General features: G+C 45.6%; 2 protein-coding genes across 2 annotated transcripts in view; both read left to right on the top strand.

The window, feature by feature from the left end:
• LOC306918455 (integrin alpha-4-like) overlaps positions 1-3093 on the top strand; it is a gene marked incomplete at its 5' end in the record, with an annotated part of 13356 nt that extends 10263 nt beyond the window's left edge. Inside the window, 3 exons of the mRNA XM_079531357.1 lie at positions 1-90; positions 1280-1399; positions 2538-3093. The exon at positions 1-90 is cut by the window's left edge and continues 9 nt beyond it. Coding sequence (XP_079387483.1) covers positions 1-90; positions 1280-1399; positions 2538-2639 — 312 coding nt within the window. The remainder of the gene's footprint in view (positions 91-1279; positions 1400-2537) is intronic.
• Positions 3094-6739: 3646 nt separating this feature from the next.
• LOC306918454 (integrin alpha-4-like) overlaps positions 6740-22500 on the top strand; it is a gene marked incomplete at both ends in the record, with an annotated part of 29128 nt that continues 13367 nt past the window's right edge. Inside the window, one exon of the mRNA XM_079531356.1 lies at positions 6740-6767. Coding sequence (XP_079387482.1) covers positions 6740-6767 — 28 coding nt within the window. The remainder of the gene's footprint in view (positions 6768-22500) is intronic.

The raw sequence follows: 22500 nt of genomic DNA, 5'->3' as shown, positions 1-22500 counted from the left end.
GGTATCATGGTTGTTGAGAGCATAGCGGTCGTCACGTCTCCCACAGAGGATGAACACACCATCGTCACACACACACTGCCTCTGGCACAGGTACGCACACACACGCACACTGCCTCTGGCACAGGTACGCACACACACACACACTGCCTCTGGCACAGGTACGCACACACACACACACTGCCTCTGGCACAGGTACGCACACACACACACACTGCCTCTGGCACAGGTACGCACACACACACACACTGCCTCTGGCACAGGTACGCACACACACACACTGCCTCTGGCACAGGTACGCACACACACACACTGCCTCTGGCACATGCAGGTACGCACACACACACACACTGCCTCTGGCACAGGTACGCACACACACACACTGCCTCTGGCACAGGTACGCACACACACACACTGCCTCTGGCACAGGTACGCACACACATACACACACTGCCTCTGGCACAGGTACGCACACACACATACACACATATAAATCTGTAGCGGAGGGAGAGGTTCCAAATGGGGTGAACTACAGCGTCACACAAACATTTTAGTAGCAAATCCACAATATGTTTTCCAATTTCAATCCTGAAAAAGTTACAGTTTTGGACATTATGAGGTTTACAGGTGGCGTTTCTAGGTGGCGGCGGAGGCTCATTTCATTGTAATCAAAGTTGTCTGTTCTGCGTGTTGCGTTTCTAGGTGGCGGCGGAGGCTCATTTCATTGTAATCTCAGTTGTCTGTTCTGCGTGTTGTGTTTCTAGGTGGCGGCGGAGGCACATTTCATTGTAATCTCAGTTGTCTGTTCTGCGTGTTGTGTTTCTAGGTGGCGGCGGAGGCACATTTCATTGTAATCTAAGTTGTCTGTTCTGCGTGTTGTGTTTCTTTTCTTTTCTGAGTGGTGCAACCATAGGGTGCTTTGTCCGTCCCTGGCGCTGTGTCCCTATATATGTTTAGGGTACCAACAGGGTGGCGCTGTTGCACCACTCACTTCAGACACGTCTTTTTTTAAAGTTTTTTTTGGGCTTTTCTGCCTATTTATTGATAGTTTCAAGTGAAAACGGACAGGAAAGAGGGAGAGAGAGAAGGGGAGAGACATGCAGCAAAGGTCGTCATGAACGGGACTCGAATACGTAACGCGCTGTCAGGCCAGAGCCTGTATGTGGCATGCGCCTGGACTACTTGGCCAGCGGGCGCCCGTGTGTTGTGTTCCTAGGTGGCGGTGCAGGCTCATTTCATTCTAATCTTTAGAAGTTGTCTGTTCTGCGTGTTGCGTTTCTAGGTGGCGGTGGAGGCTCATTTCAACCAGAAACCGCCGGCAGCTGTCCAGATCTTCATCATCATCGTCAGCTTGATCATCGGCCTCCTCATCCTCACTGCCCTGATCTACTGCCTGTGGAAGGTAACACCTTACACAACACTACATGCTAGGGCGGACACTACACTGTTATCTTTAAGACCTTACACAACACTACATGCTAGGGCAGACAGCGGACACTACACTGTTATCTTTAAGCCACTATTCTATCAATCACTTGTTTATTAATCGCATAATCAAGAACCACGCTTTCATGATCATCTATTAAAGGTATATTTTCCCTTTATCTTTATCCTTTTTAGTGTAATAGTATTAGTTTACTATAATTAGATTAATACACGATAATCAACACTAACACTTTATTTACCCAAATCAAATCATAGTACAACATACGTATTCAATCAAAGCAAACAGCATAAACAATAAGTTTGCCTCTTCTACGAAAATTAAACTTACAAGTTAGTTACAAGGCTGCATTCTGTCGCGCGTGCCAAGCTGTCATTCTCTTGTTGTATTATTTATTTCTCAATCTCACCACGGAGTAACCTCGCGTCTCGGAGGACAGTCAAGACGGGCAGTGTCAGTAGACCAATCACAGGCAGGCGGGGCGTTACCATGCCTATGCTCGGACACAAACGGAATTCACGCGGTGCTGCTATTGTGCATGTTGGCTCACTGGAAACACTCTGCTAAAGTGTGGTCCAGGGACCCTCATGGTTCCTTGAGGAGCATTTTGTACACTCTCGGAGTGGCCCTCGGAGCCCTCTGGTGGGCTGTGAGGATATTGCAAGTGGGACCCAAAACCATTGGCAAAACGCTATGAATATTGTGACGATGATATAGTATAGGCCCCTTTTCCACCGGTTGGTTCCCAATGGGAACCGGTTCAGTTCTTTTTGGTTCTTAGTCCATGAGCCAGAGCTCCTAAATTGGAACGTTAACTATGAATTGAGTGGGCAAAACTATACCTATATTAAATTGTTTATAGGATCAACTAAGAACCAAAAATAACTGAACCGGTTCCCATTGGGAACCAACCGGTGGAAAAGGGGTCCCAGAGTTCCAGACCCGTTATGGTCATTCAGGGATAGTAGCTCTTTATGTGTTTCTGGTCATGTATGTCCGTGGCAAAAATGTCCACCACATGACCCCTCTCTGTCTGTCTGTCTGTCTGTCTGTCTGTCTGTCTGTCTGTCTGTCTGTCTGTCTGTCTGTCTTTCAGGCTGGTTTCTTCAAGAGACAACACCAGAAGACGGAGGATGACTTAAAAAGAGAAAGCTGGGACTACGTTCCTAAAATGGACAAAACGGAGAGCTCCTCCTAACACACACACACACACACACACACACACACACACACACACACACACACACACACACACACACACACACACACACACACACACACACACACACACACACACACACACACACACACACACACACACACACACACACACACGTCGTGGACTGACAGAACAGATACATGATGAATTCATGGATAGATGCAGAGAACTGAAGATGAAACAAAAGATGTGAATGGAACTACTGCTCGACCAATCGTAACGCAGCCCAGGATCGTTCAGGAAGTGCATGCAACACTAGCCTCGGTCCTCATAGACATATAAAGGTAGACGCCCTTTCCGGCTCTGGAGCGTATGTGTGCTCAAGGGAGGGCAAAACTTTCCAGAGATTCCTTGCGAAGCCCCGCGGAAGCATGAGCGTGCGTCACAGAGCGCATGCTCGGGTCTGATAAGTCCCGGACAAGATGTGCTGTGATTGGCCAGTAAACACTTGAGTGGCAGCGTGACGTAGCGTCCCTTCCACACTTCCGGTGTACTTCCTCCCCCAGTGTAAATTCTTCCGCCCCTCCTTCAACACACATGGCTCCAACGAACTGCAGCGGCCAATGAGGCATCTATTTTGTTTTATATCTATGTCGGTCCCAGCCTTATACTCATCTGCGAAGAGAAAAGCATGCCTGGTCACGACCTAAGGCAGAGAGAAAAGCCTGGTCACAACCTAAGGCAGAGAGAAAAGCCTGGTCACAACCTAAGGCAGAGAGAAAAGCCTGGTCACAACCTAAGGCAGAGAGAAAAGCCTGGTCACAACCTAAGGCAGAGAGAGTGTCTAGCCGGAAGTGTCGGTCCGGAACATCCGTCAGATGTTATTTCCCCCCCGGATACAATATTTTTGCCGCTACTTCCGTTTAACCGGCTAGGTCTTGCTCAGCGTCATGAAACACGCGGCAGACCGGGTCTAGAAGGGTATTTGCGAGTGGACCCCCAAATAATTAGGCAAAACGCTACGGTTTTGGTATGGTAGGTTTTCTTTAAAAGTTTGACATTTTTGTTTTCATTGAGATAAATAGGAACTTTTTAAAGTATTATTTGTAACAGTTGGTCGAATGGTCAAGGCTCCAAGAATCGACAAAGTCCAAGAATGTAGATTTTTCGTATTTATTTACCTCCATAAATAATGAACAGCCCATGAAGGATTGTCACAGTCAAGGTCTGAGGCAAAAAATAATAATAAGTTAAAAAGTACTGGCCAAGATACACTTTCAATAACCAAAAGTAAGAAATAAACACTTGATAACTAAACTTAAAGGACCACTTCACCACTTTTCAACATGTCTTCATATAATTGGTCCTCACTAATGTTTATGATAAAACACCACCATTTTTTTCCTACTCAGTCTGTGTGTCATAGGAGGGCTTTGGGCAGTTCGGACACCCGTCCACCAGTGACATCATCATTAGGCAAGATTTGTTTTAAAATATATTTAGATTTGTATTATCGTGAGAACGATGGCTTCAACTTTTGCATTGCAACTTTTTCAGGAAAAGAAAGCCTGCAGTTTATATTAGCTTGGATTCACCATCGATGATGTCACTGGTGGACGGGTTTCTGAACTGCCCACAGCCTTTCTATGAGACACAGACTGAGTAGGAAAAAATGGTGGTATTTTATCATGAACATTAGTTAGGACCAATTATAGGAAGAGAAGTTGAAAAGTGGTGAAGTGGTCCTTTAAGGAAAAAACAAACAAAGCAAGAACTAAAGATACTGTAACCGGCTGCAATGCCTCTTTCCTCATGGCCCTGGCAGCATTCCCCTGGTGTCGTCGACTTTGTGACATTAAGCAAACTGAAGCCAAATGCCAAATTCCACTCACACTCGGTCACTCCAGCATGGTGGTGTTACCGTGGAACTGGTGACCTGCTGAAATATGTGTAGACAATCACATAATGTCAGTGCCCGAATGTAAATCGTTGCAGTTTGTTCATTAGCAGAATTAAATTTAGCGGTATTTAGGCCACGTATTTAACCCATTCTGACCTGAGATCAGATTCTAAAAATGTCTTCTACATCCTTACAGTTTTCTGAAAAAGCTATGTTTCTGTGTCAGTCGTTCTTCGATTTTTCGAAAATAGCAGATCTACAAGCTCATAGCGCGCCACTCGGTGGCGCGCTATGAGCTTGTAGATCTGCTATTTTTCGATAGCTAAAGCATAACATAATGCTAACACCAAAAGGGGTTCCCGCCGTAAGTCCACAAGATGGTCACATATTTCGGCAGGTCACCAATTTCACCACAACGCCGCCATGCAGGAGTGATGGAGTGCGAGTGAGGGCACGGGTTGCCCCGAGACAATATTGATCAAAGCCGTAACACAGTCGATTGATTGATCAACTCATAAAGACCTAGAAGGCCGATTCTACAAATGTCTTCTAAATCCTGACAGATTTCTGAAAAACGTATTTAAACATATCAGTGGTGTTCAAACCTTGTCATGTCCCAGGACCCCCAAAATGTACTGTATTTGACCCCCCAAGGAAAGGTTTGAGTTCAAATGTTTGCTGTGAAAAATACAGTATATTCAAGATTTGCACAATTCTTTTAGGGTTTTTCCAAAAATAGCAGATCTACAAGCTCATAGCGTGGCACTAAGCCTATCTATCGGGTTGGGAAACACTGTTGTTACCTATCGTTTGTAGTTTATAAAATGTCTGAGTCTTATTTAATGTGACTTTTATTTAAAAAAGCGGATGAAGAATGTGATCTTACTGACTGCCTGTCTTACTGACTGCCTGTCTTACTGACTACATGTCTGTCTTACTGCCTGTCTGTCTGTCTGTCTGTCTGTGTGGCCGGCTGGTGAGTTCAGGTTAATTATGGAATGAAGCATTAGCGATCAGTGTTATTATACCACAGGAGGGATGGGATGATGATCATTACTATTATATCTATGCTCACAGTAATCGCGGAGATTTTAATTTATCATAAAATTGTCCTACACTAGGACCATTTCAACAATAGCAGATATACAAGTTGCATTGCAACACATTGTGAGCGTGTACATTCAGCTATTTTGTTGGCGAATGTTGCCCCCAGAATAGGGAATTCAAGTGGTTAACAAAAGTGCCATTTTAAGTTGTAAGCGTATTATTTTAATTATCGCGATAATATCACTAATCACAATTATTATAATTGTGTGACACGTAATTTTCATGATCGTCCCATCCCTATACCACAGGAAACCATTTACTGTCTGTCTGTCTGGAAGAGAAATGTTTGTAAGAGAAAAGCGCAATCTTTGTGTGTTGTAATGTTGCTTCCGTCACAGTCTTTTTGTAAATGAAGTAATTCTGTAAATGAAAGTTGTTTTTATTTTATTGCCTGTAAATAATTGTGTGGACAAACAATGTATTTTGGTTGAATTGGTCTAATTGTGCACTGGAATGTCGCTGAAGATTTATCGATGCTTTTAATAATAAAATCATTTTTTTAATGCATTGCATTATTGTCTTACTTTTAATCATGGTATGAGTAGCATGTTGTACTTACATACATTAAAAGATAGATTTATAGATAGATAGATAGATAGATAGATAGATAGATAGATAGATAGATAGATAGATATCAATCTATCTAGATCAGGGGTGCCCACGCTTTTTGGACTTGAGAGCTACTTTAAAAATGACCAGCTCAACAAGATCTACCCACTGAATACTGAATTTTTTGTATTTAATTTGTAATGCTACTGACGTTTGTGCATAAATAGCAACACTCTTGAAACTATAAGATTGCATCGTGGGTTTGAGCTGAAAGGCTCTTTTGTATGTCAATCAATCAAGTAATTTTAATTCAAGTGGCAGATGCAAAAAAAGAATATATATATATATTTTTTTATATTGAAATTAAATATTCTTTAGGGGCATGTCATGCGATCTACCTGCACATCCTTTGTGATCTACTGGTAGATCGCGATCTACCTTTTGGGCACCCCTGCTTTAATGGATGGTGTCAGGGCGTTCTAAATTTGGGTGCTACCAGATGATCATAGCACGGGCACTCCCTCTTGGTGTTGTGGCTAGTGTGGGTGGGTGTCACTCACTTTGGAGAAGTAGTTAGGCAGGTATGACTGTCCCGAGAAGTAGTTTGGGAGGTACTGTATAACAATGACTCTTCTCTGTTTATCTGTTGTTGATGTTATCATGTATATGAATGAACTTGGTTATTAAACAATGGTGCCATATCATGCCCACGTGAATTGTGAGTGCTCTCTGTCAGCTTTAACAAACACGCACGCACACACACACACGCAAAGTATCAGCTGTCATCACTTGCGCAAACTAAGGTACACCACTGAAAAGTCAAACAGATATTGAGAAGATTCATGGGTCGGCTGTGTCCATACAACCCTGTCAATACAAATAGAAAGAATCAGACCCGTCTGAAGTGAGTGGTGCTGAACTGTACGCTGTGTGTGTGTGTGTGTGTGTGTGTGTGTGTGTGTGTGTCTGCACAACAGTGAGACTTGGCGGTGTGTTAGGCTGCGCAACAGTGACAGTGGTGAAGATATGCTATTTCCGTGCTCAGGCCCAGGGACACAGCAAGGGACACCGCCAGGGACACACATAGCTGTCCGAGTGGTTGCACCACTCAAAAACACAGTGCAAAACAATTATAACATCATGTGTTTACTGTGTTACAGTAAGGGTTGCATTAACATGTTGTGAGTGTGACACATTGTAATGTTACATTGTGTTAAAGCAGATGATGCTAAACCATGATGGCAGATAAGTAGAGATTACACTGAGTGACTAGAGGCAAGGAAGGAAAGTAGAGACACATGAATATGTAACAAACAAAACGATGAACCTATGGAAGCTCACTTACATTTACACTAAATTAAAAAAAATATATATATACTGACATTTGCATGTTGTTCATTTGCAAGTTTTTCTTGCACTTGCCAATCTCACATTTGCGAGAAAAAATCTCGGAGATTTCAGAGACTTAAATGCACAGTTATGAGAATAAAACTCAAAAAGCTGTAATATAAAGTGAGGAGGCCTTTTCATTTTTATTCAGTGGTGGAAATTAAACAGGCTTCGATCTGAACCATATAAGAAAACCATGTGATCAAAATAACGAGGATGTGACGTGAAGAGAACAACGTCTGTGTCAAAGACAGTGACCTCGCCTGAAGCAACTCCAAGGAACCACATGAGCGACCGATGAAAAGGACTAAATAACAAGCAAGCTGCCAGACCAGTACGGACAAAGACATGAACAAACAAATGATTCATGGAGATGAAAAAGGACAAATAAATGCCCACGCACTCACAGACAACAGCAGCAGGATAGGTGAGCCTGCACACAGCTCCAGTGTGCCGGTAGGCTAAAAACAGATCCTTAGTCAACCTGTATAGCATGACTGGAAGGCAATGAAATGGTATGGAAAATAAACCTGATGCTCACCCCTCAACACATTACACAAAACCTCCCATCAAACACTGGCTCCAGTGATAGTCATAAATAATTAAAAATGAAAACATTTAACATGAACCAAATTACATGTTGAAACTGAAAAAATGGGCTTACAGTTAAAAAAAAAGAAAAAGTGGAAGGAACTGAGTGTCGCGCTGAAAATAGCAAACCTACAAGGTCACAGTGCGGCACTCGGTGCAACTTGTAGGTCTGCTATTTTTCAAAAATAGCAGATCTACAAGCTCATAGCGCGGCACTCGGTGCCGCGCTGTGAGCTGAAAATCAGGCCTTCCGGTCTGATCTTCGGATATGTTATAGAGCTCCCCGAGACGCACGCGTGGAACTGTAGTACGTCCTCGGGCGACCTTTCTAGTCGACATGGCGCGCGCGAACGTTCCACTACACCGAGTGGCGCGCTACGAGCTTGTAGATCTGCTATTTAAAACCTTTGCTTCTGTAGAACGCCACAACGGTAAGGCCTTCCGGTCTGATTTACGGATATGTTATAGAGCTCCCCGAGACGCACGCGTGGAACTGTAGTACGTCCTCGGGCGACCTTTCTAGTCGACATGGCGCGCGCGAACATTCCACTACACCGAGTGGCGCGCTACGAGCTTGTAGATCTGCTATTTAAAACCTTTGCTTCTGTAGAACGCCACAACGGTAAGGCCTTCCGGTCTGATTTACGGATATGTTATAGAGCTCCCCGAGACGCACGCGTGGAACTGTAGTACGTCCTCGGGCGACCTTTCTAGTCGACATGGCGCGCGCGAACGTTCCACTACACCGAGTGGCGCGCTACGAGCTTGTAGGTCTGCTATTTAAAACCTTTGCTTCTGTAGAACGCCACAACGGTAAGGCCTTCCGGTCTGATTTACGGATATGTTATAGAGCTCCACGAGACGCACGCGTGGAACTGTAGTACGTCCTCGGGCGACCTTTCTAGTCGACATGGCGCGCGCGAACGTTCCACTACACCGAGTGGCGCGCTACGAGCTTGTAGATCTGCTATTTAAAACCTTTGCTTCTGTAGAACGCCACAACGGTAAGGCCTTCCGGTCTGATTTACGGATATGTTATAGAGCTCCACGAGACGCACGCGTGGAACTGTAGTACGTCCTCGGGCGACCTTTCTAGTCGACATGGCGCGCGCGAACGCTCCACTACACCGAGTGGCGCGCTACGAGCTTGTAGATCTGCTATTTAAAACCTTTGCTTCTGTAGAACGCCACAACGGTAAGGCCTTCCGGTCTGATTTACGGATATGTTATAGAGCTCCCCGAGACGCACGCGTGGAACTGTAGTACGTCCTCGGGCGACCTTTCTAGTCGACATGGCGCGCGCGAACGTTCCACTACACCGAGTGGCGCGCTACGAGCTTGTAGATCTGCTATTTAAAACCTTTGCTTCTGTAGAACGCCACAACGGTAAGGCCTTCCGGTCTGATTTACGGATATGTTATAGAGCTCCACGAGACGCACGCGTGGAACTGTAGTACGTCCTCGGGCGACCTTTCTAGTCGACATGGCGTGCGCGAACGTTCCACTACACCGAGTGGCGCGCTACGAGCTTGTAGATCTGCTATTTAAAACCTTTGCTTCTGTAGAACGCCACAACGGTAAGGCCTTCCGGTCTGATTTACGGATATGTTATAGAGCTCCACGAGACGCACGCGTGGAACTGTAGTACGTCCTCGGGCGACCTTTCTAGTCGACATGGCGCGCGCGAACGCTCCACTACACCGAGTGGCGCGCTACGAGCTTGTAGATCTGCTATTTAAAACCTTTGCTTCTGTAGAACGCCACAACGGTAAGGCCTTCCGGTCTGATTTACGGATATGTTATAGAGCTCCCCGAGACGCACGCGTGGAACTGTAGTACGTCCTCGGGCGACCTTTCTAGTCGACATGGCGCGCGCGAACGTTCCACTACACCGAGTGGCGCGCTACGAGCTTGTAGATCTGCTATTTAAAACCTTTGCTTCTGTAGAACGCCACAACGGTAAGGCCTTCCGGTCTGATTTACGGATATGTTATAGAGCTCCACGAGACGCACGCGTGGAACTGTAGTACGTCCTCGGGCGACCTTTCTAGTCGACATGGCGTGCGCGAACGTTCCACTACACCGAGTGGCGCGCTACGAGCTTGTAGATCTGCTATTTAAAACCTTTGCTTCTGTAGAACACCACAACGGTAAGGCCTTCCGGTCTGATTTACGGATATGTTATAGAGCTCCACGAGACGCACGCGTGGAACTGTAGTACGTCCTCGGGCGACCTTTCTAGTCGACATGGCGCGCGCGAACGTTCCACTACACCGAGTGGCGCGCTACCAGCTTGTAGATCTGCTATTTAAAACCTTTGCTTCTGTAGAACGGCACAACGGTAAGGCCTTCCGGTCTGATTTACGGATATGTTATAGAGCTCCCCGAGACGCACGCGTGGAACTGTAGTACGTCCTCGGGCGACCTTTCTAGTCGACATGGCGCGCGCGAACGTTCCACTACACCGAGTGGCGCGCTACGAGCTTGTAGGTCTGCTATTTAAAACCTTTGCTTCTGTAGAACGCCACAACGGTAAGGCCTTCCGGTCTGATTTACGGATATGTTATAGAGCTCCACGAGACGCACGCGTGGAACTGTAGTACGTCCTCGGGCAACCTTTCTAGTCGACATGGCGCGCGCGAACGTTCCACTACACCGAGTGGCGCGCTACGAACTTGTAGATCTGCTATTTAAAACCTTTGCTTCTGTAGAACGCCACTGGTTTAGCACAATACAAACTCGGACTCATTACATAACATGCAAATCACACCACCACTCAATATAAAAATAAAACGTTGTCTTATAAAGCAGCATATACTTTGTTTACATTCAGACCCATGGCTTTGTACAACTACTGGCCAAAGTTGAATAATACATGTTCATATAGTTGTAAAACATTCACCATAAAAGCCAAAATCGCGACAGAGTCAGCTATTCATTACTAACTATTTCACAGACCTTGATGTGACTGTTAGCTGTAGGGTGACCAGATCCCAACTAACCAGATGTGGGACAAAGAGTGTGTTTGTGTGGGACACATGCGGGGTTGTGTCTAGCCGGAGCTCAACCCGGGGGGTCCGGAGACGGGCTAGGTTGTGTCGTGCGCGTGAATAATGTGTATACGAAAACAAAAATAACAACATTTCTATTCCTCAATTAGACATTTCTATTCTGCCCCTCACATAGCATATCTAGTTCTGGTTGATTCAGTAGCACATAATAGGACTATGATGATAACTATAATAGAACTACTATGCAAATAAAAGAAACTTAACAGAAATGCATTTAAATAAACTATTATTGGACAAACAGGACAATAGACCAACCAACCAACCAATACACAATACACCAACCAACCAATACAACTGGACAATACACCAACAAAACAACTGGGCAAAAATACACCAACCAACCAACCAATACAACTGGACAATTCACCAACCAACCATCGAACCAACCAACCAACCAACCAATACAACTGGACAATTCACCAACCAACCAACCAAGGGGCTTTTATTTGATTGTGAAGGCATGAATTAGCCTACAACCAATAAGGAACCAATAAATAAATGTTTACTTTATCAAAGTATCCTCCTCCTAACAAAGCCAACTACTGCAAATTATTTTGAAATTATACAGGATAAAATAAAAAAAAGATAAAATAAAATAGGTCAGCATTGGAGGCAACTCATAATAAATTAAATTGTAAACACACTTCTCCACCATAGCAGCACAGCCAGGATATACACTTTGTAGGTGTTTATGTTTGTCTGAAAGTCTGAGTTGTGTGGTAAACACTAGTTAGTTCAGCTGCTGTTACCTTTTCTTCTTGTTTTGGTTTTAGTACAAACGTGTCCATGCACCGTGAAGCCTCCTTTTGATCAACACGTTGCTTCACGTCGTTATTCACCTCCTCCGTGTGTCACTGAGAAACGACTCTAATTACAAATGTCACAGAAGACTCTTTCAATATGCCTTGCACTGCATGGCTTCTTCACCCACGGATAAATAGTTTCCCTGTGCTTGTTGTAACTGCACTTCATTTTCTTCCCTTTTCTCCTCCATGTTTTAGCTAAGACGCTAACTCGTTGTACTGTGTTTCGTGCGTTGTTTTGTTTTGGTGGGTGTTCACTAAACTATCCGCACCGCATTGATTTGATTTCCCCCTCTCTGCCCGGCTGTTTGATTGACAGCCAATCCTACCTACCTACACACACACACACAGAGTCACGGCCCGCCCCCTGGCCCTGTCATGACAGCCTCCGCAGCTCCGCTGCTCTCCCACAGACCCACAGATAAAGCGCACATTTGATGAAAACCGGAGCCTGTCTATCATAATGCGGGACAACGTCTCAATTTGCGGGACGCATGAAAAGTCATTGAAATGCGGGACAATCCCGCACAAATCGGGACATCTGGTCACCCTAGTTAGCTGTGATAAAAGTAAACAAAGGGATGATGAATGACACGACACGAAACACACACACGTATGATGTAGCTCTTCTCACAACATTGACGACACAGGTCGGTTCTTTATAAACGGGCATTTATTGGGCATTCTTCTCATCCCTCTGCTGTTCCATGCCGTGAGAACTATGTTCACACAAAATAATAAACACATAAACAATCAACAAATTACGTCGCAATACATAATATTGAACAAAACAAAAGAAATACAAAACATGTAGAAATGCGCGATGCGCAGGTGAACGTGTCCGTCAAAACACCACAATACAACACAACAAAGATAACTCTCAAATAATAATACCTCGTTGGCCGCTTGTTGTGTAAAGAGGTTCTTGATGCTTCTTGAGTTTCATACAGTCCTTTGAATGTCCTTTTGACCGTGTTTAATAACTTTAAACAGTTCAAACACACTACTCTGCTACGAGTGTGCTTCCTTGTGCAGACCAGAGTCTGAATGAGTGAGAGAAATGTTTGTACCACCTGTGTGCAATGCCAGGCAATCATGCATCAATCAGTCAATCAATCATGGTCCAGTGTTGCTACTGACAGACAGGGAACTTGGTTCTGCCTCAGAAAGTTATCATCACAAAATGTTTACATTTTTAACCTCATATGAAATCAATTATGAACCACATATTTATTATTGTATCATGACATTATTATGAATTATGCTTTATGAACTTATGACCATGAATTGTTGTATTTTAGCTATTTTAGTCTTTTTAAAGTAAGCATTTTAATAGCAGCACTTACATAGGAAGTCAGAGAAACGAATCAAAGAAAAGACCGTCATCTGCCAGTGGAATTCAGAACAGCGCCACAGCCCATCCACATGTATGAAGGCATATGCCTCTCCCCTCCTCTCCTCTCCTCTCTTTTTGAATGAACAGACAAAACACAAAACACAACATGTTCATTAATGTTATTCTTCACAAACTAGACATTTTATTCATATTTAGAAAATGCAGAATCCAATGGCGTCGGTCTGGGCTCTCCACGCCGTTTGCAAAGGTCAATGGTCAGCAAAAAGACTGCCTCCTCTCTCCCCTCTCTCCACAGAAGTGAAAACAGACAAAACACACCTTTAAAATATGTTCCCTAACCCTATTCTTCGCAAACGAGACATTTTATTCATATTTAGAGCGTCCCAAATTCAATGGGGCCGGTCTCGACTTTCCAGGACATTTGCAAAGGTCAATGGTCAGCAAAAAGACTGCAACGGTGACCCTTTGGGCCAAATTCTTAAAAAAACGGGGTGATATATATTTTTAAAAATATGTAAGAACCTCCAATATCCATATTCAGGTCATGTCGAATCCAATGGAACCGGTCTCGAATTTCCACGACGTTTGCAAAGGTCAAAGGTCAGCCGAAAGACTGCCACGGTGACCTTTGGGCCAAATGCCTTAACAATTAAGTGATAGATATTTTTTTAAATATGTAACACCCCCGAATATCCATATTCAGGCCATAGCGAATAAAATGGCGTTGGTCTCGATTTTGTGGGACTCTTACAAGCGTCCGATAAAGGGAACTACACTGCAATGCTAGGCCTCGGGTCAGATTTGAGGTTCCCGAGGTCGCAGAAAAAAACTCAGACCATCACGAAAATCGGCTCGTCGCCGCGATCGCAGAGGTGTTCGGCCCATCCCGAACAGACTTACGATCGTCGTCGTAGGCGCGCGTGAACGTCAAACTTTGCTTCACTGGAACGCCACGACGGTGAGGCCTTCCGGGATGATTTTCGGATATGTTATAGAGCTCCCGGAGACGCACGCATGGATCTATAGAACGTCCTCGGGCGCCCTTTCTAAGAGGCACGGTCTCGTTTCACTTTTTCAGCCAGGACGCTGTTAGAGTCTATGGGTCTATGACGTGTCTGCGTGCACAGAGCCAAAGTGAAGGACGTTTTGTACGACTGTCGGAGGCGTACGTCCGAGACACCTAACCGTTCGTCTCGGCTGGCTCTCCGACATATCCGAACGTCGGACCGTGATGTTTTATCGTTGGCGCGGTGTAGCGCGTCAAAGTCGGCAATTTGTAGGCGTTCGTTCAAGGCTACCGCCGCGGCCGTATGTCCGTTTGGCCCGAAACCTATACGGCTGCGATCGGGGCCGCGACCCGGCCGCGGTGATGGTCTCGGATTTGTTCTGCGACTTTCGCGTCAAAGTCGCAAATTTCGAGGCTTTCGTGCAGGGCTACTGTCGCGACCGTATGTCCGTTTGGCCCAAACCCTATACGGCTGCGATCGGGGCCGCGACCCGGCCGCGGTGATGGTCTCGGATTTGTTCTGCGACTTTCGCGTCAAAGTCGCAAATTTCGAGGCTTTCGTGCAGGGCTACTGTCGCGACCGTATGTCCGTTTGGCCCAAACCCTATACGGCTGCGATCGGGGCCGCGACCCGGCCGCGGTGATGGTCTCGGATTTGTTCTGCGACTTTCGCGTCAAAGTCGCAAATTTCGAGGCTTTCGTGCAGGGCTACTGTCGCGACCGTATGTCCGTTTGGCCCAAACCCTATACGGCTGCGATCGGGGCCGTGACCCGGCCGCGGTGATGGTCTCGGATTTGTTCTGCGACTTTCGCGTCAAAGTCGCAAATTTCGAGGCTTTCGTGCAGGGCTACTGTCGCGACCGTATGTCCGTTTGGCCCAAACCCTATACGGCTGCGATCGGGGCCGCGACCCGGTTGCGGTGATGGTCTCGGATTTGTTCTGTCGAATTTCGCGACTTTTCTCGCTAACTTACTTTGTGGGAGCAGTTTATGCTAATAAAGGGCGTGGTTCCGGCTACTTTGTGGGTGTGGGTTATGCACATTTGATGGGCATGGTTCCGGCTACTTTGTGGGATTATCTTATGCAAATGAAGGTGCGTGGTATGCAAATGAAGGTGCGTGGTATGCAAATGAAGGGGAGTGGTATGCAAATGAAGGGAGTGGTATGCAAATAAAGGGGAGTGGTATGTAAATGAAGGTGCGTGGTATGCAAATGAAGGGGCATGGTTCCGGCTACTTTGTGGGATTATCTTATGCAAATGAAGGTGCGTGGTATGCAAATGAAGGTGCGTGGTATGCAAATGAAGGGGAGTGGTATGCAAATGAAGGGAGTGGTATGCAAATGAAGGGGAGTGGTATGTAAATGAAGGTGCGTGGTATGCAAATGAAGGGGCATGGTATGCAAATGAAGGGGTATGGTATGCAAATTAAGGGGAGTGGTATGCAAATGAAGGGCATGTTCCGGCTACTTTGTGGGATTATTGTATGCAAATGAAGGGGCGTGGCATGCAAATTAAGGGGAGTGGTATGCAAATGAAGGGGCATGGTATGCAAATTAAGGGGCATGGTATGCAAATTAAGGGGAGTGGTATGCAAATGAAGGTGCGTGGTATGCAAATGAAGGGGCATGGTATGCAAATGAAGGGGCATGGTATGCAAATGAAGGGCATGTTCCGGCTACTTTGTGGGATTATTGTATGCAAATGAAGGGGCGTGGCATGCAAATGAAGGTGCGTGGTATGCAAATGAAGGGGCATGGTATGCAAATTAAGGGGAGTGGTATGCAAATGAAGGGCATGTTCCGGCTACTTTGTGGGATTAGTTTATGCAAATGAAGGTGCGTGGTATGCAAATTAAGGGGAGTGGTATGCAAATGAAGGGGCATGGTATGCAAATGAAGGGGAGTGGTATGCAAATGAAGGGCATGTTTCGGCTACTTTGTGGGATTATTGTATGCAAATGAAGGGGCGTGGCATGCAAATTAAGGGGAGTGGTATGCAAATGAAGGGGCATGGTATGCAAATGAAGGGGCATGGTATGCAAATTAAGGGGAGTGGTATGCAAATGAAGGTGCGTGGTATGCAAATGAAGGGGCATGGTATGCAAATGAAGGGGCATGGTATGCAAATGAAGGGGAGTGGTATGCAAATTAAGGGGAGTGGTTTGCAAATGAAGGTGCGTGGTATGCAAATGAAGGTGCGTGGTATGCAAATGAAGGGGCATGGTATGCAAATGAAGGTGCGTGGTATGCAAATGAAGGGGAGTGGTATGCAAATGAAGGGCATGTTTCAACTACTTTGTGGGATTATTTTTATGCAAATTAAGGGGCGTGGCATGCAAATTAAGGGGAGTGGTATGCAAATGAAGGTGCGTGGTATGCAAATGAAGGGGCATGGTATGCAAATGAAGGGGCATGGTATGCAAATTAAGGGGAGTGGTATGCAAATGAAGGGCATGTTTCGGCTACTTTGTGGGATTAGTTTATGCAAATGAAGGGGCGTGGCATGCAAATTAAGGGGAGTGGTATGCAAATGAAGGTGCATGGTATGCAAATGAAGGGGCATGGTATGCAAATGAAGGGGAGTGGTATGCAAATGAAGGGCATGTTCCGGCTACTTTGTGGGATTAGTTTATGCAAATGAAGGTGCGTGGTATGCAAATTAAGGGGAGTGGTATGCAAATGAAGGGGCATGGTATGCAAATGAAGGGGAGTGGTATGCAAATGAAGGGCATGTTTCGGCTACTTTGTGGGATTATTGTATGCAAATGAAGGGGCGTGGCATGCAAATTAAGGGGAGTGGTATGCAAATGAAGGGGCATGGTATGCAAATGAAGGGGCATGGTATGCAAATGAAGGGGAGTGGTATGCAAATTAAGGGGAGTGGTATGCAAATGAAGGTGCGTGGTATGCAAATGAAGGTGCGTGGTATGCAAATGAAGGGGCATGGTATGCAAATGAAGGTGCGTGGTATGCAAATGAAGGGGAGTGGTATGCAAATGAAGGGCATGTTTCGGCTACTTTGTGGGATTCGTTTATGCAAATTAAGGGGCGTGGCATGCAAATTAAGGGGAGTGGTATGCAAATGAAGGTGCGTGGTATGCAAATGAAGGGGCATGGTATGCAAATGAAGGGGCATGGTATGCAAATTAAGGGGAGTGGTATGCAAATGAAGGGCATGTTTCGGCTACTTTGTGGGATTCGTTTATGCAAATGAAGGGGCGTGGCATGCAAATTAAGGGGAGTGGTATGCAAATGAAGGTGCGTGGTATGCAAATGAAGGGGCATGGTATGCAAATGAAGGGGAGTGGTATGCAAATGAAGGGCATGTTTCAGCTACTTTGTGGGATTAGTTTATGCAAATGAAGGGGCGTGGCATGCAAATTAAGGGGAGTGGTATGCAAATGAAGGTGCGTGGTATGCAAATGAAGGGGCAGGGTTCCGGCTACTTTGTGGGATTAGTTTATGCAAATGAAGGTGCGTGGTATGCAAATGAAGGGGAGTGGTATGCAAATGAAGGGGAGTGGTATGCAAATTAAGGGGAGTGGTATGCAAATGAAGGGGAGTGGTATGCAAATGAAGGGCGTGTTGCGGCTACTTTGTGGGATTATTTTATGCAAATGAAGGTGCGTGGTATGCAAATGAAGGTGCGTGGTATGCAAATGAAGGGCATGTTTCGGCTACTTTGTGGGATTAGTTTATGCAAATGAAGGGGCGTGGCATGCAAATGAAAGGGAGTGGTATGCAAATGAAGGGGCGTGGTATGCAAATGAAGGGCGTGGTTCCGGCTACTTTGTGGGAGTGGGTTATGAAAATTTGAAGGGCGTTGTTTCGGCTACTTTTTGGGTGTGGGCTATGCAAATTAGTGGGTGTCGCTTATGCAAATTAGTGGGTGTCGCCACGCCTTTCATTTGCATACCACTCCCCTTCATTTCCATACCACGCACCTTTATTTGCATGCCACGCCCCTTCATTTGCATAAACCAATCCCCTTCATTTGCATACCACTCACCTTCATTTGCATACCACGCACCTTCATTTGCATAAACTAATCCCACAGAGTAGCCGGAACATGCCCTTCATTTGCATACCACTCCCCTTCATTTGCATACCATGCCCCTTAATTTGCATACCATGCCCCTTCATTTGCATACCACGCACCTTCATTTGCATACCACTCCCCTTAATTTGCATGCCACGCCCCTTCATTTGCATAAAATAATCCCACAAAGTAGCCGAAACATGCCCTTCTTTTGCACACCACTCCCCTTCATTTGCATACCATGCCCCTTCATTTGCATACCATGCCCCTTCATTTGCATACCACGCACCTTCATTTGCATACCACTCCCCTTAATTTGCATGCCACGCCCCTTCATTTGCATAAGCAAATCCCCTTCATTTGCATACCACGCACCTCATTTGCATACCACTCCCCTTCATTTGCATGCCACGCCCCTTCATTTGCATAAACCAATCCCACAAAGTAGCCGAAACATGCCCTTCATTCGCATACCACTCCCCTTCATTTGCATGCCACGCCCCTTCATTTGCATAAAGCAATCCCACAAAGTAGCCGGAACATGCCCTTCATTTGCATGCCACGCCCCTTCATTTGCATAAACCCATCCCCTTCATTTGCATACTACGCACCTTCATTTGCATACCACGCACCTTCATTTGCATAAACTAATCCCACAAAGTAGCCGGAACATGCCCTTCATTTGCATACCACTCCCCTTAATTTGCATACCATGCCCGTTCATTTGCATACCATGCCCCTTCATTTGCATACCACTCCCCTTAATTTGCATGCCACGCCCCTTCATTTGCATACCATGCCCGTTCATTTGCATACCATGACCCTTCATTTGCATACCACTCACCTTCATTTGCATACCACGCACCTTCATTTGCATAAACTAATCCCACAAAGTAGCCGGAACATGCCCTTCATTTGCATACCACTCCCCTTAATTTGCATACCATGCCCCTTCATTTGCATACCACGCACCTTCATTTGCATACCACTCCCCTTAATTTGCATGCCACGCCCCTTCATTTGCATACAATAATCCCACAAAGTAGCCGAAACATGCCCTTCATTTAAATACCACTCCCCTTCATTTGCATACCATGCCCCTTCATTTGCATACCATGCCCTTCATTTGCATACCACTCCCCTTAATTTGCATGCCACGCCCCTTCATTTGCATACAATAATCCCACAAAGTAGCCGAAACACGCCCTTCATTTGCATACCACTCCCCTTCATTTGCATACCATGCCCCTTCATTTGCATACCATGCCCCTTCATTTGCATACCACTCACCTTCATTTGCATACCACGCACCTTCATTTGCATAAACTAATCCCACAGAGTAGCCGGAACATGCCCTTAATTTGCATACCATGCCCCTTCATTTGCATACCATGCCCCTTCATTTGCATACCATGCCCCTTCATTTGCATACCATGCCCCTTCATTTGCATACCACGCACCTTCATTTGCATACCACGCCACTCCCACAAAGTAGCCGAAACCACTCCCCTTCATTTGCATAAGCCACTCCCACAAAGTATTCGAAACCACACCCACAAAGTAGGTGGGACGCAGCCCACTAATTTGCATAAGCAAAATGTGAGGTGTGTGTGTGTGTGTGTGTGTGTGTGTGTGTGTGTGTTTAGTAGGCATGCCGCGGTTTACCGAATTTCGGTAATACCGCGACAGGAACAGCCACGGTGTTGATACCGTGAGATTTCCGAGCTTACGGTATTTTAATACAGCGTTGGTGGGCGGCGCATGCTGCGCGCATGTAGTGCAACTCCACTCCCAGACTAAGGCAAAACATTTATTTTCACCACACAGCTGCAGTAGATTGAAAAGTTGCTTCTTACCTTTGAGTTAGTGTTGCTGAAAGACACCCAGATCCAATTGTATATTCCATATTTCCACATGTACTAAACTAAAAGTGTGAACTGTCAAGTGTCAACACAGAGGCATGCAGTTGTGAGCATGCGCAGATTGCACTACAGCGTGCAGGGTACAAAACGGTCATTAGGGGGAGCCATAGTACAGTGAAATACAGTGGGGAACAGCTATTGATTCATTGATTGAATACTTTATTGGCAGAAATGTAATCAGTATAGGGTACAGTCAAACACATGTCCAAAGGGATCACTGAAAAAAGTCCTTGCAGTCTTGTTTCCATTCGGTCCTGGGTAATCAATTCATAATCATGACAAGTCACATGACAAATAACAAAATTAAAATTATCATAAAAGGTCAAAATAAAAAAATAAGATATGTAGGCCTACATATAGGTTTTCAATACCGGCACCGTACCGTACTGTAAAATCTCATACCGTGGCATGCCTAGTGTGTAGTAGTAGTAGTAGTAGTAGTAGTAGTAGTAGTAGTAGAAGAACAACATACGAGATGATGCCTGATCTTCTGACATCCATAGTTGGTTGACTGGATGGCGTTGTCCTCACCTGGAGAGAAATGCCCCCGGAAATATGATCCATCCATCCATCCATCCATTTTTTTATTTTTTTATGTATTCATTCATTCATTCATTCATTCCCCCCGGAAATAAATAAATAAACAAGGATAATCATCCATCCATGTGTGACAATTGTTACACACATCATGTCATGTCATGTCAAGTCATGTCTGTCTATAGCAAGAGGTGGGGGGGGGGGGGGGGGGGGGGGGCGCCAAAGCATATTTTAGACTGATTCAGTATTGACCATATTAAGCCAGGTATCACGGCAGACAGCACTAATATAATAAACAAACGTGAACGGAGCACTGCTGCCAACATAGTACACGCATATAGTGGCCATACTGGCATACTCACCATAGCCTGGTCAAGGTTTCCCCCTGGTGGACGTGTCATTTCCAATTATTGCCACCGCGAGAGCCCCGGGAGCGCGTCCGGGGCGGCGGCCCGGTTCGAACGAGATTCCCCCCGTCCGAAACGGACAAGGGACGGCCGAGATAGGGCCGGGGACCCCCACGGACCCCCTCCGCGGACCCCCGCGGACCCCCTCCGCGGACCCCCGGCGGACCCCCGGCCCTATGGAGGGGCCGGGATTGATTTATCCTTAGTCCTTATTCCTTGTCATGACTTTTGACTTGTTGACTAAAAGGTAAAGAGTGATTTATTTTGATTTATTTATTCTGGATCCTTAGTCCTTGGTCCGAGGTCACGAATCTTGACTTGTCCCGAACCAGCGTCCTCTCACACCATCAGCAACTGCCAGAACCACTGAGCCATCGTGGAATACTCTTAAACATGGATTTTGGGTAATTTTATCTTTTAGTTTTTTTGGAAGGAAGGGAAGAAAAAAATAAAAAAGTCTATTTTACCAATGCAAAGGGTGAAATATTGTCATAATGTACGTTGTGTTTGTTTTGGAAAGGAAAAAGGGTTTTAATGTACTTTTTAGTGACGTTAGGGTAGAGTTTGTTCTTTTCTCCTGCTCCTCGTCCGAGACGACACACACACATCAAAGGGATTTGATACCACACAGTACTTGTGACACTCACACACACACCAGAGACTGGCAGCTGATTGGCTCATTCAGGGTTGCCAGGTTGGTGGCTGTCAGGTTGTCTAATGCCTGCTGCATTGTGTGTGTGTGTGTGTGTGTGTGTGTGTGTGTGTGTGTGTGTGTGTGTGTGTGTGTGTGTGTGTGTGTTAATGTTTAGTCAGTACAAGGTCAGTGCCAGTTCCTGCTAAATGGCTGCATTAGGCTGCTTCTGTAAAGCCGTCCCACGACTCCCACCGCTTCATGTTCAATTTTCAATTCAAAGGAACTTTATTGGCATGAGAAGACATATACGTTTACAACAGACAGACAGACAGACAGACAGACAGAGATCCCCTTGGGAAATTTCAGGACGAATTGAACATGGTGGACCCTCTTGTAAACAAGTGTAATGCTTAATTGGGTCGTCCACTCACAGTTAACAGTCTTTGTATTGAGTTTGTGCTTGAAATGTACTGTAATTCTGCAAACTGTTAATAAATATTTCAATCAATCAATCAGGTGTCATGGTGGCAGCACTGTAGTTAACCATCATACCCACCAGGGGTCATCAATGTGTCCGTGGCAAAGAC

This window comes from Electrona antarctica (assembly GCF_951216825.1).
Source record: "Electrona antarctica genome assembly, contig: scaffold_500, whole genome shotgun sequence".
NCBI lineage: Eukaryota > Metazoa > Chordata > Actinopteri > Myctophiformes > Myctophidae > Electrona > Electrona antarctica.
The sequence above is the reverse complement of the archived record's forward strand: the minus strand, read 5'-3'. Positions and strand labels throughout refer to the sequence as shown.